Below are 23,954 nucleotides of genomic sequence, written 5' to 3'. Positions count from 1 at the left end.
CCCTATACCTTCAACGAAAAAAGGCAAAAAAAAAAAAAAAAAAAAACAGCAGGAAGATCTGTGTGTATGAGGGCTGTGAGTGACAGAAAAGTGACAAGGAATGACATCAGAGAGCCTTCTGGGGCCAGATCAGACAGGGTCTTGTAAACCATGGTAAAGACATTTATTACTTTTATTCTGAGTAAGACGGGAAACCAATAGAGGGTTTTGAGCAGAAGAGTAACACAATCTGATTTATATCCTCAATGGAGAATAGACTGGAGTGGGGCCAAATGAAGCTGGGAAGATCAGTTAGGAAACTATTGAAACAATCCCTGTGAGATGTGATAATGGCTTGGACCAGGAAAGCAGCCATGGAGGTGTTAAGAAAGTATTCAGATTATAGATATATTTTAAGGGGGCATCTGAGAGGATTTGCAAATGGAATAAATACAAGGCAATTGAAAGAGAGAAATCTAGGGTTACTCCATAGTTTCTGGCCTGAAGACCTGGGAGAGTGGAGGTCATTAATACTGACATACGGAAGAACAGAGGAGAGGGGCTGGCCGGTGAGCTCAGTTGGTTAGAACACAGTGTTATAACACTAAGGTCAAGGGTTTGGATCTCCCCATACGGGCCAGCAACCAAAAAAAAAATTCACAAAAATCAACTACAATGTATATTGAGAAGTTAAAATAAAATAAAATAAAATAAAAAAGAATAGAGGAGAATCAGTTCTAGGGCAGGGTGACGTATAAATGGCTGGGAATTAAATTCAAGGTTATGCTTTGAACCTGTTCAGCTGGAGATGACTTTTGGATATTCCAGTGGGTATGTAAAGTAGGCAATCAGATATATCACTCTGGAATACAGAAGAGAGCAGGACAAGCCAAAGAAATTTTGTATGCGCTAAACAAGGGAAATTATAAAATTTTGTAGAAGAAAGAGATGCTAGCTGTCAAAATCTAACGACAGCATTTAAAGGAAAGAGAAGAGAGGCCTAGACTTCTTCTAGATAACCTAGCAGGATAACAGTGCCAGAGTAGGATTTCTCCCAAAGCCCCATGATACTCTTTGTGGAAAGAGAGTTACTGTCTCTAAAACCCCAATATTCTTAAACTACAAAAGCCATTTAACGAAGGTAAAAAATATTATTGTAAACTACCGATAAGTTTTTTAAAAGCTTCAAAAATATACTCTAAATAATTTATTCAAACTGAATTTTTGTGTATTGAAGTATAAGAAAAACCATTAACATTTGGCTCTGTGGAATTTCCAAGCCCAAACTCACAGGGCATGATCCAGTAACAAACAGACTCTGATGCTTTTGAATGTCCCTGTGAAATACATCAAAATGGCCTCTTCACTAATGGGTAGAGTCTGGTGTATACATTGCTCACTCTAGGGATTGAGTGGTGGGTAGGTTTCATCACTTTTGATAATGTAAAATGACTTTGAAATGGTGCTAGAAGCACTGCTTTGAGAAGTAGTTTGGGGTCACTCCAGGCTCCCTAGTAAAAAGTCCTGTGACCAGTAAGAAATGCTCACTGAACAAAAGAAGTGTTGGTCTAGGTCCTGTGTATGTGCTATTGGAGCAACTAAGAAAATCTCTAAAATTTAATGAGGAATAATATTATGGTTATGCTCTTGCTATTGGCTTTCAATTAAAAATGAAAGGTTTGGTCATACTCAAAATAAATCTGCCATACAGATATAAAAGTTAATGTTTCAAACCACTGAAAATTTATATGTAGCATTTAAAAACTTAAGTAGTTTTTCCTTTTGCCAGTTAGTAGCAAATTCAGAATCAAATTTTAAGTTTTTCTGTTGCCAACCTCAAATTCTTGATAGACTGGAATCAAAACAAACTTAAAGCTGTACCAAAAGTGTTCAGACAATGAATTTCGAAGATCTCTTCCCTTCTTTCTCCATGGAAATGGCTCAGATAATGCTTAGAGCTCTTTAAAAAGCACTGAGGATGGTGCATATTGCTAGTGGAATTGTCAGGTTGGGGTTCCATTTGATCTCCAAAGACCTGATCTAGGGAAGTTTCTCTGGTCTCCTTAACAGTTACCACACAGAGGAAAGAACTGGAGAGTCAGAGGGGAATTTTACAGTATCTGCTCACCTGAGCAGTGGGGAGCAAATTTTGACTCACGCTTTTTTCTTTTAAGCACTATACTAAAGAATTAACACCCTTTACCCACCACATAGATTAATAGAGTTTTACAAGTTTAATCAAGGTTTCTTATGTATCCCGCCCCAATCAGTCTCTCTTCTCTCCCTCATTCCAAGTGGAAACCACTGTAGTCAATTATCGTATGTTATTAAAATTTTTTTTCAAAGAAACATATAAGCAAAGGACACACAGAATAAAATACATTATCTGAAAGTAAAATGGAAAAAAAAAAATACAGGATTACTTTTTAGCTGTTGAATTCAGTCCTGCAGGAGTAGATGGTTGTTCAGGATCCTGGTTAACAAGGCAAGTTGGAAAGGAGCAGCCATCACCTAGACTATAAGCAAAATAAAAACTTAACAATGCAATCACAAAAAAGACGACAGAGTGAAACCCTGTTAAAATACTGATGTCTGAGAGCAAAACATGTTATATTATAGGCAAAACGTGTATCAGATATTGCTTTAATACAGTGTTTATATTTAGGGAACTGATGAATTAACTGATTTTCACATTTATATAATAGTGAATCATAAATAATACTTTAAAAAATATGAGTTCCTATGTAGAATTATAGATCTATGGAACTAGAGGCTTTTCCTGAAATTATCTTTTCTTTAAAAAATTTTTATTTGAATTGACACATTGTAATTGTACTTAGTTATGGGGTACAGTCTGATGTTTTGATAAATATATATGTTGTATAATAATCAGGTCAGGGTCTAAAATTATCTTTTGCTGGATTACTTTCCTGAAAAATTAAACAACAAAGTACCTTGAAAAAATGGGTAGCAACCAGTACTTCTTCTCATCCCCAAAAACTTGTCTCATGTTTTTACTAAAACCCAGACTGAATCCATTCTTATCTGTTCCATGTCGAAATACTGGACTTCTGAATGCCTCTAAAACGATGGAAAGCAATCATGTGAGAATAGAACATATTTACTAGTAATCCCTAATATTTAGAAAGAATTGAATTAAATGAGGAAACTGAAGATGAATGGCCAGCTTCCTGTGAGTACTTATATGCCTATAAACAGCCCTGAAATAGGGGCTGTCTATTACTTTTCAAATATCATAAGCTATCAGTACTCCTATTTTAATTTTTAAATAACCCTTTTATTATTATGGCAGTACACGTGCATTGCAGAAAATTAGAAAACACGAACTAGCAAATAAATTAAAACTTCACATCTCTGGATCTTTAGATATAGAGGTAGGTAGATAGGTAGATAGACAGAGGTATATACAAATCTACATTGTTTTTTAAACCAAAATGAGACTATACATACATTCCACAAACTACTTTTTTGAATCAATAAACTCCATTTTCCAATTTCATTGAAATTTTATCTCATATAATCACAAAAATTTTCCAGCTGACTCAAAAATGTACTTTAAAGCTAGTTTGTCCAAACCAGCATCCAATCCACAACCACACTTTGCATTTGATTTTGCCCACTTGCATATTGAAGTTGAGGTTCAGAGAGGCTCTGGGACTTGCCCAAGGTCACACAACAAATAAGCGACAGAACTAGGACTTGATCAAGGTCACCAATGTTCCCTCCATAATGCTACATTTTCTTCTTGAATAATGCTGAAATGCAAAATCTAAAATTTTATTTTTGGAGCATAAGCAAGTATAGAAATACAGTGCATAATTTTATCCATTATTTTAAAAAGAAAATCTAACTGGCACAGTCAGGTACTCTGAAAAATGTGGCAATTTGCACGATCCTTAGCATCTGTCACCCCAGGAATATAGCTTCTTATAAAACATTTTTTAAATTATACGACCATATCATCCAAACTCCTTTCAGTGCTACAAGCTAAATCTAGAAGTTTTAAGAAGTTAAAAACTTCTAGAAACAATTTATTTACTTTTGTTAAATTGTAATTTCATTGTCCTATACATAATTTGAAATGAGATACCTTGCTTAGGAATTACTTTATTATACCAATAAATTCACCCTAAAGTATTTACTGTAGTAAGATTTCACCTGAATATTAAAAATTAGCATAATTAACAATTCATCTTCATTGTATATTATAATAATGGAATCTCACAGTTTAAAGTGTCTTTTGTGATCGTAAGGATTTATAAGTCCTGGTTGCATTCCCAAACTCCTAAATTTAGCATAGAGTATCTCATTCTTTAGCTTTCTATGCTCCAACCACACGTATAGTTTCTCAAATATTCCTAGCTTTTTTCCTCTTTTCCTTTAAGGCTTTTTAAAAATTTAATTGAAGTGAAATACATAGAACATAAAGTTAACCATTTTATTTTATTTTTTAAAAAGACGACTGGTAAGGGGATCTTAACCCTTGACTTGGTGTTGTCAGCACCACGCTCTTCCAAGTGAGCTAACTGGCCATCCCTATAGAGGGATCCGAACCCATGGCCTTGGTGTTATCAGCACCACACTCTCCCAAGTGAGCCACAGGCTGGCCCAAAATTAACCATTTTAAATTGAACAATTCAGTTGCACTTGGTATATTTACAATTTTGTGTAACTACTGCCTATATCAAGTACCAGAATATTTTTGTCACCCCCAAAGAAGTTTCATACCAATTAAGTCACTCCCCTCTCCTCATCCCCTGGTGACCTCTAATATGATGTTTCTCTGTGGATTTACTTATTCTGGATATTTCATATAAATGGAATCATACAATACATAATCATTTGTGATCAGCTTCTTTCACTCAGTGTGTTCTCAAGGTTCATACATATTATAGCATGTATTAGTAGCCCATTTCTTTTTATGGCTGAATAATATTCCACTGTATAGATATGCCACATTTTCTCTATACTTTGATGGGCATTTGGTTGTTTCTACCTTTCGATTATTGTTTATAATGCTGCTATGAACACTGGTGTACAAGTACCTGAGTCCCTGTTTTCAATTCTTTTGGGTATATACCTAATAGTGGAACTGTCTGGTCGTATAATAATTCTATGTGTAACTTTTTGAGGAACTGCTGAACTGTTTTTCAGTGGAATTTTCTTTTTTTACCAACAGTGTATAAGGGTTCCAATTTCTCTACACTCTCATCAGCACTTACTGTTTTTTGTTTTTTTTTACAGCCATCCTAGTAGGTGTGAAATCATGTATCACTGTGGTTTTGATTTGTATTTCCTTAATAACTAAATGATGTTGATTGAGCATATTATTTTGTGCTTGTTAACCATTAGTATATTTTCTTTGGAGAAATGTTTATTTAAATGCCTATTCAAATCCTTTGCCAATTTTTAACTGGGTTGTACATCTTTTCACTGTTGAGTTGTAAGATTTCTTTGTGTATTCTGGTTACTAGGCCTTTATGAGATTTATAACTTGCAATTATTCTCATTCTGTATGTTGTCTTTTTACTTTCTTTACACTGTCTTTTGATGCACAAAAGTTTTTAATTTTGATAGAGTCTATATTACCTATTTTTCTTTTGTTGCTCATCTTTTTGGTGTTATTCATTGCCATATTCAAAGTCCTAAAGATTTATCCCTATGTCCTCTTCTAGAAGCTTTATAGTTTTAGCTCTTCTGTTTAGGTCACTGACCCATTTTAATTTTTGTATACAGTGAGGTAAGAGTCCAGTTTCATTCTTTGTCATATGGATATCAAGTTGTCCCAGTACCATTTGTTAAAAATATTATTCTTTTCCCACCGAATGGCCTTGGCACCCTTGCCAAAAATTAATTGGCTAAAGATGTACAGGTCCATTTCTGGACTCTCAATTCTATTCCATTGGTCTATATGTTTATCCTTATGCTAGTAGCACACTGTTTTAACCACTTTTGCTTTGTAGTAAGTTTTGAAATCAGGAATGTGAGTCTTCCAACTTTGTTCTCTTTTTGGTGAATATTGTTTTGGCTATTTAGGGTCTCCAGCAATTCTATATGAATTTGAGGATCAGCTTTTCCATTTACACACAAAAAAGGGAGGGGGCATTAAAATTGCACTGAATCTGTACGTCACTTTGAGTAGTACTGCCATCTTAACATTAGGTCTTCCAGTCCATGAACATGGGAAGTCTTACCATTTATTTTGGTCTTTTAAAATTTTTTTCAGTAAAACTGTAGTTTTTGTGTGCTAGTGTTGCACTTTCTTGGTTAGATTTATCCCTAACTATTTTTATTCTTTTGAATGTTTTTGTAAATAGAACTGCTTTCTTAATTTCCTTTTAGGATGGTCCCTTGCTAATGTACAGAAATATAACTAATTTTTCTGTATACAGATCTTACATCATGCAACTTTTCAGATTTTGTTTTTGACTGCCAATATTTTTTACTGTGAATTCTTTAGGGTTTTCTATATATAAGATCATGTCATCTGTGAATAGGGATCGTTTACTTCTTTCTTTTCTATGCGTTTATTCCTTTTCCCTGACTAACTGCGCTGGCTAGAACTTCCAGTACAACGTGGAATAGCCGTCGTGAAGGAGGGCATCCTTGTTTTGTTCCTGATCTTAAGGAGAAAGCTTTCAGTTTTTCACCACCAAGTATAATGATAGCTGTAGATTTCTCATAAATACTCTTTATCAGGTTGAAGAATCCCCTTCTATTCCTTGTTAAGTGTGTTCTTTTCTTTATTATGAAAGGGTGTTGGATTTTGTCAAGTACATTTTCTGCATCAATTGAGATGATCATGTATTTTTCCCTTCATTCTATTAATATGGTATATTACCAGTGATTGATTTTGGTATACTGAAATACCCTTGCATTCCTAGGATAAATCCCACTTGATCACGGTGTACAATACTTTTAATGTTGCTGGATTTAGTATGCTAGTATTTTGTTAAGGATCGTTGCATTTATATTCATAAAGGGATATTGGTCTGTAGTTTGCTTATGATGACTCTGTCTGGCTTTGGAATTGGGGCAATGCTGGACTCATAGAATGAGTTAGAAATTGTTCCTTCTCTCCTAATTTCTGGCAGAGTTGGAGAAGAATTGGTGTTAATTCTTCTTTAAATGTTTGGTAGAATTCACCAGTGAAGTCCTCTTTTCCTGGACTTTTCTTTGTTGTGAGATGTGTTATTACTGATTCAATCTCTTTACTTGCTATAGGTCTTATTGATTTTCTATTTCTTCTTGAGTCAGTTTGGTAGTTTACATGTTTCTAATAATTTGTCCATTTCATTTAGTTACCTAATTTTCTGACATATGATAGTTATGGTATTCTCTTTTAATCCTTTTTATTTCTGTAAAATCAGTAGTAATGTCCCCACTTTGATTTCTAATTTTCATGATGAGTATTCTCTTTTTTTCTTTCTAGCTAAGGCTTGTCAAATTTATTGATATTTTCACAGGATCAACTACTGATTTTTTTAATATATTTTTAATTCTCTATTTTCATTACCTCCTATCTTTATTATTTCCTTCCTTCTGCTGGCTTTGGATTTACTTTTCCCTTCTTTTTCTAGTTCCTTAAGTTGCAAAGTTATTGATTGTGATGTATCTTATTTTTTAACGTAGGCATTTATAGCTATACATTTCCCCCTAAGCACTGCTTCTGCTGCTTCCCAGATCTGTAGGGCTTGTGAACATTCTGTTTTCTCTGCCTAAAATGTTCTCGCTCTTTCCACAGCTGAATTCTTAGGTTAAGTACTTTTTGTTTCGGTGAGCTCCTTCCTGACCACTCATTCTAGGTAGGTTCCCTCCCACCATCTCCAGCCCTTTATTCATACCTCAGCATCCTGTTTGTTTCCTTCAAAGCATTTTGTAATTACTTTTATGTTTGGTTATTAATTTTTGTGCCCCTCACTGGATTGTTTTGCTTTTGCTCACTACTGTATATACATAATGCTTTACACACAATGAATAGTCAATAAGTACATGGAATGAGTGAACTTATATGTGTCCAAGTGACATCCCACAAAAAAATGTGGGGAAATGAGAATGATTTTTACCACTTCAGGACAGGACAGCATTTAACCGTATGGCAATTTTAACTGAATATCTTTACATGTATTTAAAGTTCTGTCTACTACAATAAGTGGATACTCACCTAAAGTAGATTTATTTTTGCTGACTAGCCAACAATGATAGCCAAACAGAGAAGACAAGCTGACAGAAAACATAGCTGCAGCAAAGAATAAAAACATAATATGGAACTTGGCTTGAGTATCAGGTAGGCCATTCTATAAAGAAAGGAAGAAAATAAAATGTTTTGTCAAAGGGATAAGTATTCCCCTATTTTTATAAGGAAATTAGTAAGATTTTTTGGGGGGGCTTCAAATATTTTTTATATTGAGAGAAAAGATACATAGCTTTCTGTTAAAACTTTAGGGGAAATATATATATGTATATATTTCATTGGATTAAAATAAATGTTTATTGGAATATGAATACCTATATAGAAAATATATTAAAATTTTGGATATTTATTTTATTCTGCATAACTAATCATAGAAAAATTATGATAGTATACGTGTGAGCAATAACGGCAGGAAGCAAGACAAGAGGAACCTATAAAATATAGTTTCAAATTTACTACCTGAACATGTTTTAACACACTACGGATTCACAGATGTTTAAATAGTTTTATTTTAATGCCAGAGAATGAAGGTTAACTGGCACAATTTAGCTACTATTCTCATTGATGTTTTGCGTTACTACAAACAACAGCATCAGCTAAAAGAATACATACAACAACACATCCACAATAATGTTTCAAGGTATTTTAAATAATAGTTTCACAGAAAAGATCAACTCTAGTGCCTAACAACTGTCTAAAGTAAACCTTATAAAACCCACGGGCTGAAACAGTCCATCTCAAAGCAAAACGAGTTTGACTCTCACTCACTGTTATGTCCATGGAGACCTGGACTTGCACTGGAATGGAGAGCTTGAGCTGTGAACACTTAGTACACGGCCAGAGCTACCAGTAGGTGGCCCTTTCTAATAGAAAGTCATAATGCTTGAATATCATGTACTACCTGTCAGATTGACACAGGTCACAAGATCTCACTGACAGCTTTTGACAGCAGGGTCTCTGCACAGTGAAAACCTGATCACTCCTTTTCAAAAATATTTGAAACCATCCATAGGAATAAGCAGCAGTAAGGTAACATTCTCCCGGACATTCATTAGGGATCATTCTTCAAGCTGTACACTGGAAGTATCTTTAAATGCTAGGAGCATGTCCATTTCTAGTGCTTAGTAATGTAACTGGCACATAGTAGGCATTCAATAACCCTTTGGTATTAAATTGGGTTCAACTCCCACGTAAATGATCAAGTACTTCAGAAACTCTCACCATAACAAAGGACAACTTAATGAACATAATAAAGCAACCCTGGCAGGGGACAAACTGCTTTTTATCATCATTTGGTGCTTACAAGGAGTATCCTTGGATATTTAAAACACTCAATTTTAACTTGGTTTTGCCTACGTTTAAAAAACATACTGTAGAAAAAAAATAAGTTACCTGAAGCCTAACCAAGCAATACCTAATAAAAATTCAGGACATTACAAACATAACAGTTTAAAAAATAACCTTCTTACATAAGGAAAACACTTCTATTTTAAAATACTGAAATAAACTTCTTATATAGTCAGTTCTTGTAATTTGCAGTAGTTACATTTGATAAAATTGCCAGGAACACTGTGAATATTGAACTGCTGCCCCTAGAGAAAAGACAGAGTTGAGTTCCATGAGCCTCTGGTCACATCTTTGTCCACTGGTTACTACACATGACCTTGTGTGTTTCTGCAAACGGGCACCTTACTTAATATATATTGTTGATTCATTAATACAAAACTGACTGCCAACAACACTGTAACTCATGCCTGAATGAACCTTATCTAAGGCGTGTACTGTCTCCGTAAGACACATCAGTCTTCTTTTGTTAGAAATATCAGACAGCACTTCAGCACTATGCTTGACCATTTTTAACAACAAAATCACCAACAAAAAGCACAAAATGCAAAAAACATGGCACTAATAGACTGTGAAAAGCACATTTGTTTATAGTAAGAGAGCTGAAACAAGAAGGCACAGAGATGCCTTGTTTGACCTCAACTGGGAATGTGCACATGGGGCAACTCAAATTTTTGCCATTCTGTATAAGTCTGCAGATGACCATGAATGCTCTGTCAGTATCAATTTAGGGGTTACAAATAAATTATAGTGAGTAGGTGATATAACAAATACAGAATCTGTGAATAATGAGGACTGACTGTATGCAAATTAGCTCTATTCTATAAATCAGTGTCTGAAATAATTCTCTACTGAAAATCTATATACACTGAAAAAAAAAAAAAATCACCAAAGAGCTGGTTTTGCACTTACCGTCCAAAATTTGATAAAATACTGTAAATCTGTAGCAGCAATAAAAAGGCAGTACAGCAGAGAATAAGCCAAGAAAAGGAGGAAGAATTTATAATTTGAAAATCCAACACAATTGTTCACCCTGTCAACAAAACACAAACATTTTCAATGAGTTTTACATCTTCAGCATGGGCATACATAAGCATATGCTCAAACTTAATACAGTATTTAGTTATCTCTCTTTTAAATTTATTGGCATTTCTTTAAGTATAATAAGATTTCTTTATACATACAAACATTTAAAAATCCATTTCACTAAAAAGGAATGTTTGTGTTTGGATTTTTAAAGCATGATATTTAATATTGCTTTAATCAATCATGAACAATGTAATTACATTTCACGTCCAATTATAACAAATAAGCACATGCCTAAAAGCAAGGGCTTGTGAGAAACCTAATCAAGTCAGATTAATCTACCAAATCCTTCCTCTATGTTGTCTTTGGGTTTGATTTCCAACTGTGATTAAGTAAGCTAAAATCTTTTATATTTTCCCAAATTAGATGAAATATCTTCACAAACTACTCCTTGCATGCCATTACTGAAGCAACCAGATTGTAAAAGCATATTAAATGGGAGATTTAAGAAAAGAAATAGGCTGGGAGCCACACAGCCAGTGTGGTAATGCTCATCTGACGCTAAATAATTACGTGGCTCTGAGGAAGTGAGATAGTCTATTAGAATTTCATTTTTTCTTATCTTTAAAATAAGCATTCTGAGATCATTTCTGAAAGCAAGCTCTAAGTTCTATGAGTCTAAATATGCAAATTTATAACTTCTCAGTTCTTACTCTAAAATCATTATATTGGGGCAGGGCTAGAATTCAAACTATCAAATCAGTAAACATAAACAGAAACACAACTCATTTTATAGTCACACTTTCCTTCCATCAAAGTCTTTTTTCCTTTTCATAAAGACAAGGGCATTACTGGATGACGTTATATAATTCTATATACCACCTAAGTGGGACTGGCTGACATCTTTACTGGTTAACTCTTTGTTAACTGGTACGATAAACCTATTGCATAGAACATACATGTATTGTTTCTTTCCTCAAATGTCACTGTTCTCAGTACAAGATTGGTAAAATAATCTCATTCTTTATTGTCTTTGCTAATAAAATGAAACATCTCTTTCTAGATTTTTATTTTTTATTTTTATTATTATTATTTTTTTGTCCTTTTTGAGACCAGCCGCGCCACGCTCAGCCAGTGAGCGCTGTGAGAGCACCGGTCATCCCTATATAGGATCCGAACCCACGGCGGGAGCGCTGCTGCGCTCCCAGCGCCACGGGCTCGGCCCTCTTTCTAGATTTTTATTTTTTATTTTTATTATTATTATTTTTTTGTCCTTTTTGAGCCCGGCCGCGCCACGCTCAGCCAGTGAGCGCTGTGAGAGCGCCGGTCATCCCTATATAGGATCCGAACCCACGGCGGGAGCGCTGCTGCGCTCCCAGCGCCACGGGCTCGGCCCTCTTTCTAGATTTTTAAAAATGAAACTATGTTCACATAAAAAATGTTTACATTTTCTGCCTCCAAAAATATAAGGTAAAGGGAATAGCATTAGATTTAGCAATTTTTGTACTTAAGGGTCTTGTATATGGCAAATGAATTCATAAAGAAGCCAAATATTGTGGGTACACATTGTATGGAAACAGTTATATTTGTAACTCTAGAGGTTCCAGTGGGAATGCCACCAGTTGCTGAGATTACCTTTTATAGCATCTGAATGAAATAATGGCAAGAAATAATATTGGAAAGAATTAGCCTAGTCTACTTGTATTCTGTCTCAAAAGGATACAGGATATTCCCTTTGCTTGCTTATGTTCGTTTCAAGAGGCAAGAACGGGTGAAGAAAGGCTGGGGTGCTATAAACCTTTGGACAATGTGGGTATAAACAACGACTTGTAGACTAGGGGAAAATTAGAAGGGATAGGAAAGATTGTTTCTCTTCCTACAGCAATGTAAGAAGGAGCTTTTGTATTCAACGATAAGAACATTTTTACAGAAAGAAAATGATTTTGATCACAGATTTTGTAACATGTAATTTAACTTACTTTAACTTCTACCTAAAAGCATAGTATAATTTGTCATGTCAGAGCTGGGAAACAGGAGAAAGTCAGCAAATAAGGACCATGTACTTTAGAGTTTGATATGTGTAGCACAGAGTTTTGATATGTATACTACTAGAGGAAATATAGTAATAATATTTATTTTGAATACCTTACTCTCTTCATAACAGCTTTTGGTTTGACATTTTAACTGCCTACTGCTCTGTATACTTAATTTGAAAAGGAAGAGAACTTATACTGAGTCTGAGCTTCCTCCATCTAGAAAAGGAATGAATTCACATAAAGAAATAAAACACCTTCTAGGTAAATATCCATCTTATATTAGGTTGAGTGTAAAACACAGCTGTTGGCTTTGTTTCAGAGCAATTGCATTCTGAGTCTAAGTTGGAAAAAAATACAATGAAAAGAATGTGACCTTTGAAGTCCAAAAAACTCACTATGTGACTTTAAATCCACTCTTTAACTTTTCTGAGCCTCAATCTCGTCCCCTTTAAAATGGGACAAATAATTTCTAAATTTTCTGTCACTGTTATAAGCATTATAGATTATATGTATGGTCTCATTACTGAAGCTAAATTTATTTACTTTTATTTGTGTCACCTAACCTTTGGTAAGCATGTGAAAGTATTATAAACATAATTAGCTAATAAACTAATTAAAATTTTATACTAAAAGAAAAAAAAATTCCCTGATAGAAAACCCAATAAAACAAATACTACAGAATCTCCACTTTAGTTAAAACACAAGTGTGAGATTGATCCCCTGAATTCTGATGGATAATCTTAACTGGCCACAGCACATACGCTGAAATCACTGAAAAATATAGAGGCATCGTTTAGCTAATGTTTCAAATGCTCAAAGCTGACAGATACTGAAGTTAAAAGCCATGTACAAGACCTACATAAAAAGGCTGCCCCACAGTCTGGGAACATCTTATAGGTCCTTTAACAAGTGACTGTTACACTCACATAATGGCTGTAAAAAAAAAAAAAAAATTTAACGTATGGATATGGCTACATTTCCAGGATATATTAAGTGAAGAAGAAAAAGGAACATATTCAGTCTACAGTGTAGCCATTTGTGTTAAAAGAAATGAGGGGGGAGGCTACACACACACGTGCACATTTGTATTTGAAAAGTGCCCATGATGTTAATAACATTGGTTCCCTGTGAGCAGGGGAAGAAAGTGGTGGTGGGGGCTGGTAAGACACACTCACCTCTTTTATTTTTGAATTTAGAACAAATATATATTACCCATAAATTTTTTAATCTAAAATTTTAATGTGGAATAAACCACAGCAAATGGCTGCTCCAATCAGCTGGTACTAGGTGAATATTAGGCCCTTGGCATCAAATCCTTCCCAAATAGGCACAGCTACTGCTTTCTGCAGGAGAGTGCCAGGACTGAGATGATGGGGGGTCAGTGGTTGCAGCATGGGAAGTGACAGTGCAGAGAAGCAGTCACACAGAAGTCGAAAGGACTGCAGTCAGTTCATTCACTTCTTCTACACGGCTTCTAAAGGGTGAGAGCAATAGCAGCCAGCATGCAGGTACACAATGTGAGACTATTTTCAAAACCTCTAGAGTCTTATATCTGCTCTTATGTCTGCTCCCCTCGACTTACTTAATAGAATTTGTCAAATTTGAAAGATTGTTAAATTACACAATAACTTTTTATTCAGCTAAGTTGATAGCAGGTATAGAAAGACTGCTATATGGTAAATAATTATTTTCTATTTTTGTAATTCTGTATGTATAGCAAGGACATGGCAAGCTTTATAGGTATGGACTAGCTGGGATTAATCCTGATTGTTTCCATCACTTCATTCCTTATCATCACAGTCCCTTATTAAAGGCAGAGAAATCAGAGTCAACTTGTCAACTCTATGGCCCTGATTACTTTACCATTCTGCTACGTAATCTAGAGTACACGGCTATCCAGAAAGGAGGATACTAGGTAGGGGTTTTCCAAAAGCAGACCCTGAGACAAGACGTTGGGTACAGTTTATTTGAGACAAGGAAGGAAGAAATGCCAATAAAGCATGTGTGATTGGCCAGGCCCTCAATGGTTGAGGGTGGCCCAGGAGGTATTAAAGCCCTGGTACTTCTGGACTGCCTGGCTTGTGAGCTGAGTAAACTACCAGGTAGAAGAGATCCCTCAGGCAGAGAAGCAAAGAAACACGGTGCCTGAGATGCAGAGCTGTTGGTGAGCATGAGACTGCTCACCACAGGTGCCCTGACCTCATGGGGAGGGGTGTGGGTGGGCACTGACAGCATCTGCTACGAGGGCTGAACACACGAATATAAGGAGGATTAAGAAAACATAATTATAGATATTTCGGGGGACACTTGCTGACAGAGAGAAGAGAATGAGGAGCAAAAGAATGAATGCAAATGTAAATTAGTACATGTTTCTTTCTGAAGAACATTACTCTTACAGGATCTGAACAGCCTTGACACTTTAAAGGAGAAAATCTAGGTAGAGAAAAGGAAGAGGTATACTGGTGAGAGATATGGTATACTGTAAACCCCATATTCCCCTATTGATTCTTGGTGCTAAGAGAACTTTTCCCTACACATATTTCAACCTATACCTAGTACAGACTTCTGGGCATGTCTACCTTTCTGTAGTGCCATCTCAGACATAAGATAAGGCTTATAGAACATGTATGATTAATGTCCAAATCCAATCTGGCTTTCAACCTTAGCATGGCTGTCAGAAGTATGTGCACACTGAGATGAAATATTACAAAAAAAGGCAGGGAAATCAACCTTCATTAATTAGATCTTTCAAATAATCCTCTATTAAGTTACCTAATTTTATGATTTAGAAATATTAGAAAACATTAATGAATTCTAAGTAGAAAGTCTTGTTTAAACACATTTGTACGTTTGCTACTCTACTCAATGTCGAGTTTTATTTATAATAAATTGTTAATACTCTAGATGACTTAATTCTTTATCAGAAACTTCAAGTTAAGTATTGTGCAATTTATGTGTACATATTTGTGTACTATTCTGGGAAGTATTTTAGAATCTCTGTTTATGCATGTGCATACAAAAAAAATGTTATTCTGAGCAAACATGCAAAATTAACTTTAATATTGTTAACCTACTGGTTTTAACATTATTTCATGGAAATTCTCCTGAATAAAGGCTCTTTTGATCTAATTAAACAAATGTTAGAAACTAAATCTAAAAGTACCTCCTATGTCAGCAAAGGTAATATTTCATTTACGAAAATATTTAAGCAGATAATCAATTGAATTAATTAAAATTTATAAGGGACAGAAGTGTGTTTATAAGTATAGAGCCATACTCACCATGGGCAATGATGATCCATCTTCAAAATACATCTAAAAGCAAAACAAAACACAACACCCACAAAATTTTAATCACATTAAATTATAAAAAGAAAATTTATAAAACACTTATTTCAAAGAGCTCTGGCAGGTAAAATATTGCAAAATTATTTACATATCTAAAAATTAAATAACAGCTAAAGTTCTCATCTAAAATAAACAATATAGCCAATTCTAGTTATGATATAATAATAGAACTTTAAATTCAAAATACACATGCTTTAAGATGCAAATCAGCTCATTTTCTAAAAACAATGTAATATATTAATACACAAGTATACTGTGCTAAAGAAAGTACAAAACATCAACAGATTTATGTAAAGTCTGGATAAAACTTCTCCTTTAATATCAATCCTTAAACCAAGTAGTAATGTCCTTTAGTATACTAAATATATAACAATATCTGACTGTCATGAGGTCAACTGAGTCATCTTTATAAAGATGGAAAACAGTCACAGAAGAATTTGTTAAATTGAACTAGCCAAGTCAGAACTACTAAAAATCATGCACTTCATATCATCATGAATCTGGGGAAAAAGGGACAACTGACTGTGGCCCTAAGACACACTGGTATTAATGCAAGTGATTATACCAATTATATTTCCCAAATAAAGGTCTGAGAAGCATGAATAAGGAGAAAAGGAGATAATCTGGAAGACAATGAGAAAAGAAACATACTAAATAAAAGGACCACCAGCATGTAGATATTTCAGAAGTAAAAGGTTTTCTTACTTATCACAGACAGAACAGTGATGGCAGCGATCTGGTTTTATAAGTTGGCATCTGTCACAATATCGGATTGCTAGGAACAAAAAGCTCCACTTAGTCTTAGACTTAACATCGAATTGAATATACACTTCAATGGCTTTTATCATCTCTCCAAATTTAAATTCTAAAAAGCACACTGAATTTAAATTTGGTAAAAACAAGATATTTGACTCTGTTTAAATATAAACAGTGCTCTGGACAGAATTCCCCAAAATAGAGAATCTCCTGGGGAAATTTTTCTACGGCATTCTCATTTGTCAGCAGTTATATAATAGGGCTCAGAAAGGATACAAATATATGTCCATTTCTATCAAAGTAAATAGAATGTCTCCCTCAATTAAGTCAATTTATTTCCTGTGCCTTGCTAAGACAACTAGGTAAGGACACAACCATAGAAACACATTTTAGAAATTCATGAATAAATTATTAGTTTCTTAAATTGAGAAAGATCTCACATCTCTTTTGGGTGAGATACAAGTGATTATTGGTGGAAGTATTTACAATAGAGATTTTTAATTCTTGCATCTGAAGCCCTGATCTTTTCTTCTCTAATACATATATCAAAGACAATTATGGATGACTGATTTGAAGATGCTATTTCAGTACACAAGCACTTTACAGGATGCAAGTGGTCTACCAAAATTATAGGAAAGCAATTATTAAGTGGATAGTCCAGGAGGATCAGTAAAACCTAACCAATGAATTTAGAGTTAGGAAGAATTATTTGCAACAAATAATTACCAATATTATATTAGCTAATATTATAATCCTTGAAAAATGAAACAGTTGCGATTAACTAAGAATTAAGTGAGTTCTTTTTAGCCAGCAATGCCTCTAGAGAGTTGTTTTCAGTACTGAAATATGGTCTTAATCATTCCCTGAAAACTTCCCTTTTCAGGAATTGCAGAGATGAATGGCATGTCCTGCTCATCACCTGAATGAAGAAGTCCCACAGGTACATTCCAAATGAAGCTATAAAGTATTACTGGCTCATTCACTGTTGTCCAGAAAATATAATGTAAGCCACATGTATACTCTCAAATTCTCTAGTAGCTACATTAAAATAAGCAAAACGAGACAGGGGAAGTTAATTTTAATAACATTTTATTTTACCTTATATATCCAAAATATTAATTGAACATATAATCAATATAAAAAAATTAATGATACTTTTTACATTCCTTTGTCTTACTAACTCTTTGAAACCAGTTATGTATTTTATACTTACAGGCTTGTTTTAATTGTTTAATAATCCCAAGGGGCTAGTGGGTACCATATTGGACAGCATGGGTCCAAAGTTACAAAATTTCCAGGTCATTTTCAGTCGGCAAATCTAGATTTTCTTCAGATGCTACTTGTCTCTACTTTATAATGTACACAGGAAAAAACCTTTCAAATCAAAGTAGAGCAATAACTCACAGGAAATCAAAACAGAAATAAGTTTTTTTGTTTATACTATTTCATATATAGAAATTTAGCTTTTTAATTAAAAAACACTCTAAGTGTCATATTATGTTTGACTAAAACCATCCCACTGTGATTTAAAATGAATCATTTCGGACCGAGCCCGTGGCGCACTCAGGAGAGTGCGGTGCAGCGCTGGGAGCACAGCAGCGCTCCTGCTGCGGGTTCAGATCCTATATAGGGATGACCGGTGTGCTCACAGCACTCACTGGCTGAGCGTGGTGCGGCCGGTCTCAAAAAGGACCAAAAAAATAAATAAATAAAATAAAATAAAATGAATCATTTCATTATCATTTAAAAACTACCAGTCAAAGGGGAATTTTATTTTAACTTCCTGGCTTGAATTTTTAAAGGATTTATTCATATGTTACTTATGGAATTTAAAACTTTTTTGATAAATAGCAGAAAAGCACTGGACTAGAAAAAGGAGACCAGGTTTTTGCACTTGGTGTTGTTATTAACTAGCTTTGGAAACTCAGGCAGTAATTTATTCTTAAGGGGCTTAAATGTCCTCAGTATTTGTTTAGGCTTATCAGGTAAATATACATAAACATACATAAGCACATTTCTGTCTTTGTGGGATAGAACCCGACAAAGTGGCATAATATTAATTGAAATAGGGTGACCCCCACTTTCATAACATATGCTTCTGTGAAACTGCTTGCTGTGTGACAAGATAGATTAATTAAGTTTAAATAGTGTTTGAATTGCTTAAAAATTGTTGTTTAAAATCCCCCTTGGCTCTTTAGCCCCATCGTGATAGAAGTTAAAAGCTAAATATTAGCCTGCCTTTGCTGTTTCCCGCCTATGCTGTCCCTGACTGATAAAACCAGGAGCTGTATCTGGATGTATCTAGACAACCTAAGGAGGAAACCGCCCTGTGAAAGTTTTTGTCATCCCTAAGTGATTAACTGGCTTCTTTCATCTTCTGTTATCAGCTTGCGCTAGGCCTCCCCAAACCCCCTCCTCACGCCAGGAGGGTATGTATGTATGTGTGTAACTATATGATAACTATAACTGTGTGACTAATGTAAAAATGTACCTTTTAAAAATCCTTCTAAACTTCAATTCAGGGCTGCTTCCTTCCAAGACTTTCTTGGAGGAACAGTTGCCAGCCAGCCAATAAAAACCCCCTTTTAAATTCTCAGTTGGGTATTCTGGTTCCTTTTCTGTGGGGCAGCCTCACAACATAATCAGGAAATTACCCCTTGATCATTGAGGAACAGTGAAAATAAACAGGATAGAAATTACGTGGAGATTTAGAGTTAGATATGGTTCTAAAGTGTGTTAGAAACAAATATAAATTATACAAAACTATTAATGAGATATTTTATATATTTTTCATATTAGGTCTTTGCAACCAGTTGTGTCTCTTATACTTAAAGCACATCACAATTTGGACTACCACATTTTAAGTGCTCAATAGCCACACTGGGTTAGTGACTACCAAATGAGCAGGCACAGGTCTAAAGTCACAAAATTTCTGGACGAGTCTTTTCTGGATGAAAATTTCTGGGGGAGTATCAACAATCCATGTGTGTCAGTTTTTAAGACAACTGTTCAATTAGTTGTTAAATTACCTTATAAATATGACCCTAGTAAGAGATTTATTAATTTAGTTACATTTGTAAAAAATTAGTACAAATTTTAAGATGGATAAGGAAATTATACCAATCCCTAAATTGTTTTACATAATTTATATAGTGTTTTAAATGTATGAAAAGTACATGTGAAATTATTAATTTGATATTTATTATAGATATTGCTCCCTTAAATTAAATATGAATAGGAAAGTCTATAATTAAAATTTTAAAAATGAGTAGTACTACAAACGAATAGCCACAGTTTTATTCATATTTTCATTCTGTTTTATAGAATTCTACAAGAAAGATTTAACAGCAATCCAATAAATAACAGTATTTTGAAATGAGTGGTTGACAGTTTCAAGTATATAAATCTGCTGGCTAACAGTCACCACAACACATTATGTGGATACTGTTCCAAAGCACCCATTACAGACGTTTACCTCCAGACATGGTCCTGGTATAGATGGGAAGGTCTCTGGCTGCTCGCCTAAGAACTTCCTGATGGGCTTCTCCTCTGGGCTCTCTCTCCAACAACTCTTTCTCTGCATAAGAGAGATGGAACTGTGGAATAAATTTAAATCTGAATAAGTATTTTCAAAGAAATGATAACATACTGATCTACTCTATTATACATAGAAAAAGGTATTTGTAGAATATTAATGATATATAGTATGTTTAGAGAGGTAATAGAGACTGAAATCTAGGCAAGTCTGTTAATCTCAAAGATCATTAGTTTATGCATCTAAGAAAAAGGAGTAAAAATCATAATAATAATAACAACTACTACTTCCTCAGGTGTTTGTGAAACTAAAAGGGAACAGAGTCTGTAAAAAATGCTTATAAACTGTATAGGTCTATTCAAATATTAGTTATATTAATAGATAAAATGGCCCAATAAACAAATACAGCCTAATGGATGAATTCTTCATTTGGATACCACTGAGAACAAAAGTAGAAACAAATACATCAAGCACATGGATTTCTCATCTAAATGATTTTTAATTTAGGGATAATCATTACACAAAATCTCTTCCAGTACTTAAAAGATCTAATTATTCATTTTATTTCTTATGCTGCTAATTTGGCCTAATTAATTAAAAAATATTTATTTGAGAAAATAAAAATTTTGCTTGGGCTCCTCCTTGATAATCACACAAACACACACACAAACCTAGTTAAGTCTGTATGAACTTCTGTAAATGTGTGCCAGGAGACATGTACAAGGATAATCACAGCATCACACTGTTTGAAAGGTAAAAATTGAAACACAACCCAAATATCCACCAAAAGGGTAATGAATAAATAAGTTGAGGTGTGGCATATCCAAATAATGGAATACTATTGGCACTTGACAATTAATGAACTACGGCTGGTTATAACAAAGAAAGAATTTCAACATAATGTTGAATAACAACAAATCATCTTATAGAACATATACAGAATGATTCCATTCATATAAAATTTTAAAACGAGCATGCTAAAGAATATACATGTTATTGTTTAGGGACTCATATAAATGTGATAACATTATAAAGAAAAACAAATGAATAATTAGCATAAAATGCATGATGGTTGTTACTTCTTTAGGAACATAGGAAAATACAACTGGGAACTACACAGGAGATATGGAAAACATAAATAATATTTTATATATTGGCTGGGTGATTGTTCAGATGTTTTCATTTAATTTTTCTTTAAATTTTGCATTGTATATATTTTTTTGTATGAAATATTTTACAAAATTTTAAAAAGTTTTTAAAGAGTGATATAAGTATGTCAATGAAAGAAAGAAAAACAGTTTGGTGAAAGTTAGGTCATGATATTTGAGCCTCAAACTTTATCCTCAGAGAAATAAAACTTAAAAATCTTTGTTTAGGGGTTGACAGTTCTACTGAGGTTACTTTAAAAACAAAAAGAAGTCTCTACCTTTCAAATGTAAATAATTTTAAAATTACCATAATATTTCTGCATGCATGATCTTTCGTTTAATATTACCATAAAATTTCAGATCCATTAAGGTAAAAAAAACAGAGAGAAGTTTTCTCTAAGTAGAAAATTTATATAATATGAATTATTCTAAATTAATATATCAAATTTATTAGCATTAAACTAGTAGATATGTTACAGTTAGACTTCTTATGAGTTTCTAAGGTATTTGAAAAAAGGATTCTCTAGATTAACTACTCCTCTTGTTATAAGTTCACAGCATTTTCTTACCTATTCATTAATTTCATAGTCTTCCCAATTACAGTTCAACCAGTGCTTTTTCAAATAAAAAGTGAAGGCCCCATTTATTAAAGCTTAATGTATCCTTTTTATCAGTCGCTCCTCACTAGCTTGCTACCTTAAATCTTCAGATTAAAAAAATGAAGTCCATTTACACAACTATTCTGACTGCTAGCATATGTAAATGAGGGTGGTGCAGGGCTATGAGTAGTGTCGAATGTGGAAGCCCAGAAAAGGACCTTGCAGCCTGATCCTGCAGCCCAGGCAGGAGTAGCAGCAGCTCCAAGTATCACAGAAACACAGAAAAGGTTGGGAACCACATTTCCAACAGGTGGAAAACTATCTCCCAATTGAATAACAGATTCTTAGGATTCATTCCATTGTTTTTAAAGTTATTCTAGAAAAAAACTTTAATGGGAAGCTGATGCGATGAAGACATTGTCACCTTTGAGATCTTAATAACAGAATTTAAGAAGTGTGGAAAAATTGAAATTGCTTATTGATCTATCATATGCAATCACACTGGTTACCAGAAGATTTCCCAGATTTTCTTTCATACTTAAGAAATCTAGGTTGGGCATCATGCACCGGTAGATGACACTACTTTAAAATTAAAAACGTGCTGTTAACTGTTTTGAAAGAAAAAAAAAAGACACTGACAAACACGTGTACTGATGGTCTTAACAGAACTGGGTATTTTGTTTGGAAATACATGTTTGATATAAAAGGTATAACACCAAATGATGTTGTAATGCTACAATAGTCAATAAACAGCTGGGTCATTCCAGAGAAAGTATCCATCAACTTTGTACATGCTAATTCCTCTGCCTAGAATACTATTCTTCACACTCTTTCTATGGATGGCTCCTTCACACTTTCCTGGTGTCATCCTTTTGAAAAACTTCTGTGATTCCCTTACTTGGGTGAGTACCCAGACTATCCTGTCCCTTTTCCTGTCATACTCCCCAACAGTTCCACGTATGCTTTCTTCGTGTATATACCACAATTTGAAATTACCATGTTTGCTCACTCGTCCTTCACCTATTTCTCCCATAAGCATTTAACTCCACAAGGGCAGGGATCAAGTCCTGACTCACAGTAAGCACTCCACCCATTATAAGTTGTGGAACGGTGGCTATTGTAAATGGGCAGGCTTTCTTGATTTCCCTTTCTGCATATTCACTATTGGAGAATAGAAATGCTACTGATTTTTGTGTGTTGATTTTGTATCCTGCTACTGTGCTGAAATCATTTATCAACTCCAAGAGTTTTTTTGTAGAGGCTTTAGGCTGTTCGATATATAGGATCATGTCATCTGCAAACAGGGACAGTTTGACTTCATCTTTTCCAATCTGGATGCCCTTTATTTCCTTCTCTTCTCTGATTGCTCTGGCTAGTACTTCCAACACTATGTTGAATAGGAGTAGTGAGAGTGGGCATCCTTGTCTGGTTCCTGTTCTTAAAGGAAAAGCTTTCAGCTTTTCCCCATTCAGGATGATATTGGCAGTGGATTTATCATATATGCCTTTAATTATGTTGAGAAACTTTCCGTCTATACCTAATTAAAGCCATATACGATAAACCCACTGCCAATATCATCCTGAATGGGGAAAAGCTGAAAGCTATCCCTTTAAGAACAGGAACTAGACAAGGATGCCCACTCTCACCACTCCTATTCAACATACTGTTGGAAGTACTAGCCAGAGCAATCAGAGAAGAGAATGAAATAAAGGGCATCCAGATTGGAAAAGATGAAGTCAAACTGTCCCTGTTTGCAGATGACATGATCCTATATATCGAACAGCCTAAAGCCTCTACAAAAATACTCTTGGAGTTGATAAATGATTTCAGCACAGTAGCAGGATACAAAATCAACACACAAAAATCAGTAGCATTTCTATTCTCTAATAGTGAATATGCAGAAAGGGAAATCAAGAAAGCCTGCCCATTTACAATAGCCACCAAAAAAAAAAAAAAAAAAAAAAAAAAA

At 34.4% G+C, this 23,954-nt stretch overlaps 1 protein-coding gene across 1 annotated transcript in view; it reads right to left on the bottom strand.

The window, feature by feature from the left end:
• Positions 1-23,954, bottom strand: part of ZDHHC2 (zinc finger, DHHC-type containing 2) — a 72,080-nt gene that overhangs the window by 7,719 nt on the left and 40,407 nt on the right. Inside the window, exons 5-11 of the mRNA XM_008570550.1 lie at positions 20,179-20,299; positions 16,653-16,722; positions 15,882-15,914; positions 10,451-10,571; positions 8,165-8,297; positions 2,934-3,060; positions 2,403-2,495 (exon numbers count right to left, since the gene is read on the bottom strand). Of these exons, the coding sequence (XP_008568772.1) occupies positions 2,403-2,495; positions 2,934-3,060; positions 8,165-8,297; positions 10,451-10,571; positions 15,882-15,914; positions 16,653-16,722; positions 20,179-20,299 (698 nt within the window). The remainder of the gene's footprint in view (positions 1-2,402; positions 2,496-2,933; positions 3,061-8,164; positions 8,298-10,450; positions 10,572-15,881; positions 15,915-16,652; positions 16,723-20,178; positions 20,300-23,954) is intronic.

This window comes from Galeopterus variegatus, unplaced genomic scaffold, assembly GCF_000696425.1.
Source record: "Galeopterus variegatus unplaced genomic scaffold, G_variegatus-3.0.2 Scaffold612, whole genome shotgun sequence".
Taxonomy (NCBI): Eukaryota; Metazoa; Chordata; class Mammalia; order Dermoptera; family Cynocephalidae; genus Galeopterus; species Galeopterus variegatus.
Note: the sequence above shows the minus strand (reverse complement) of the source record. Positions and strands in the feature narration are given on the sequence as shown.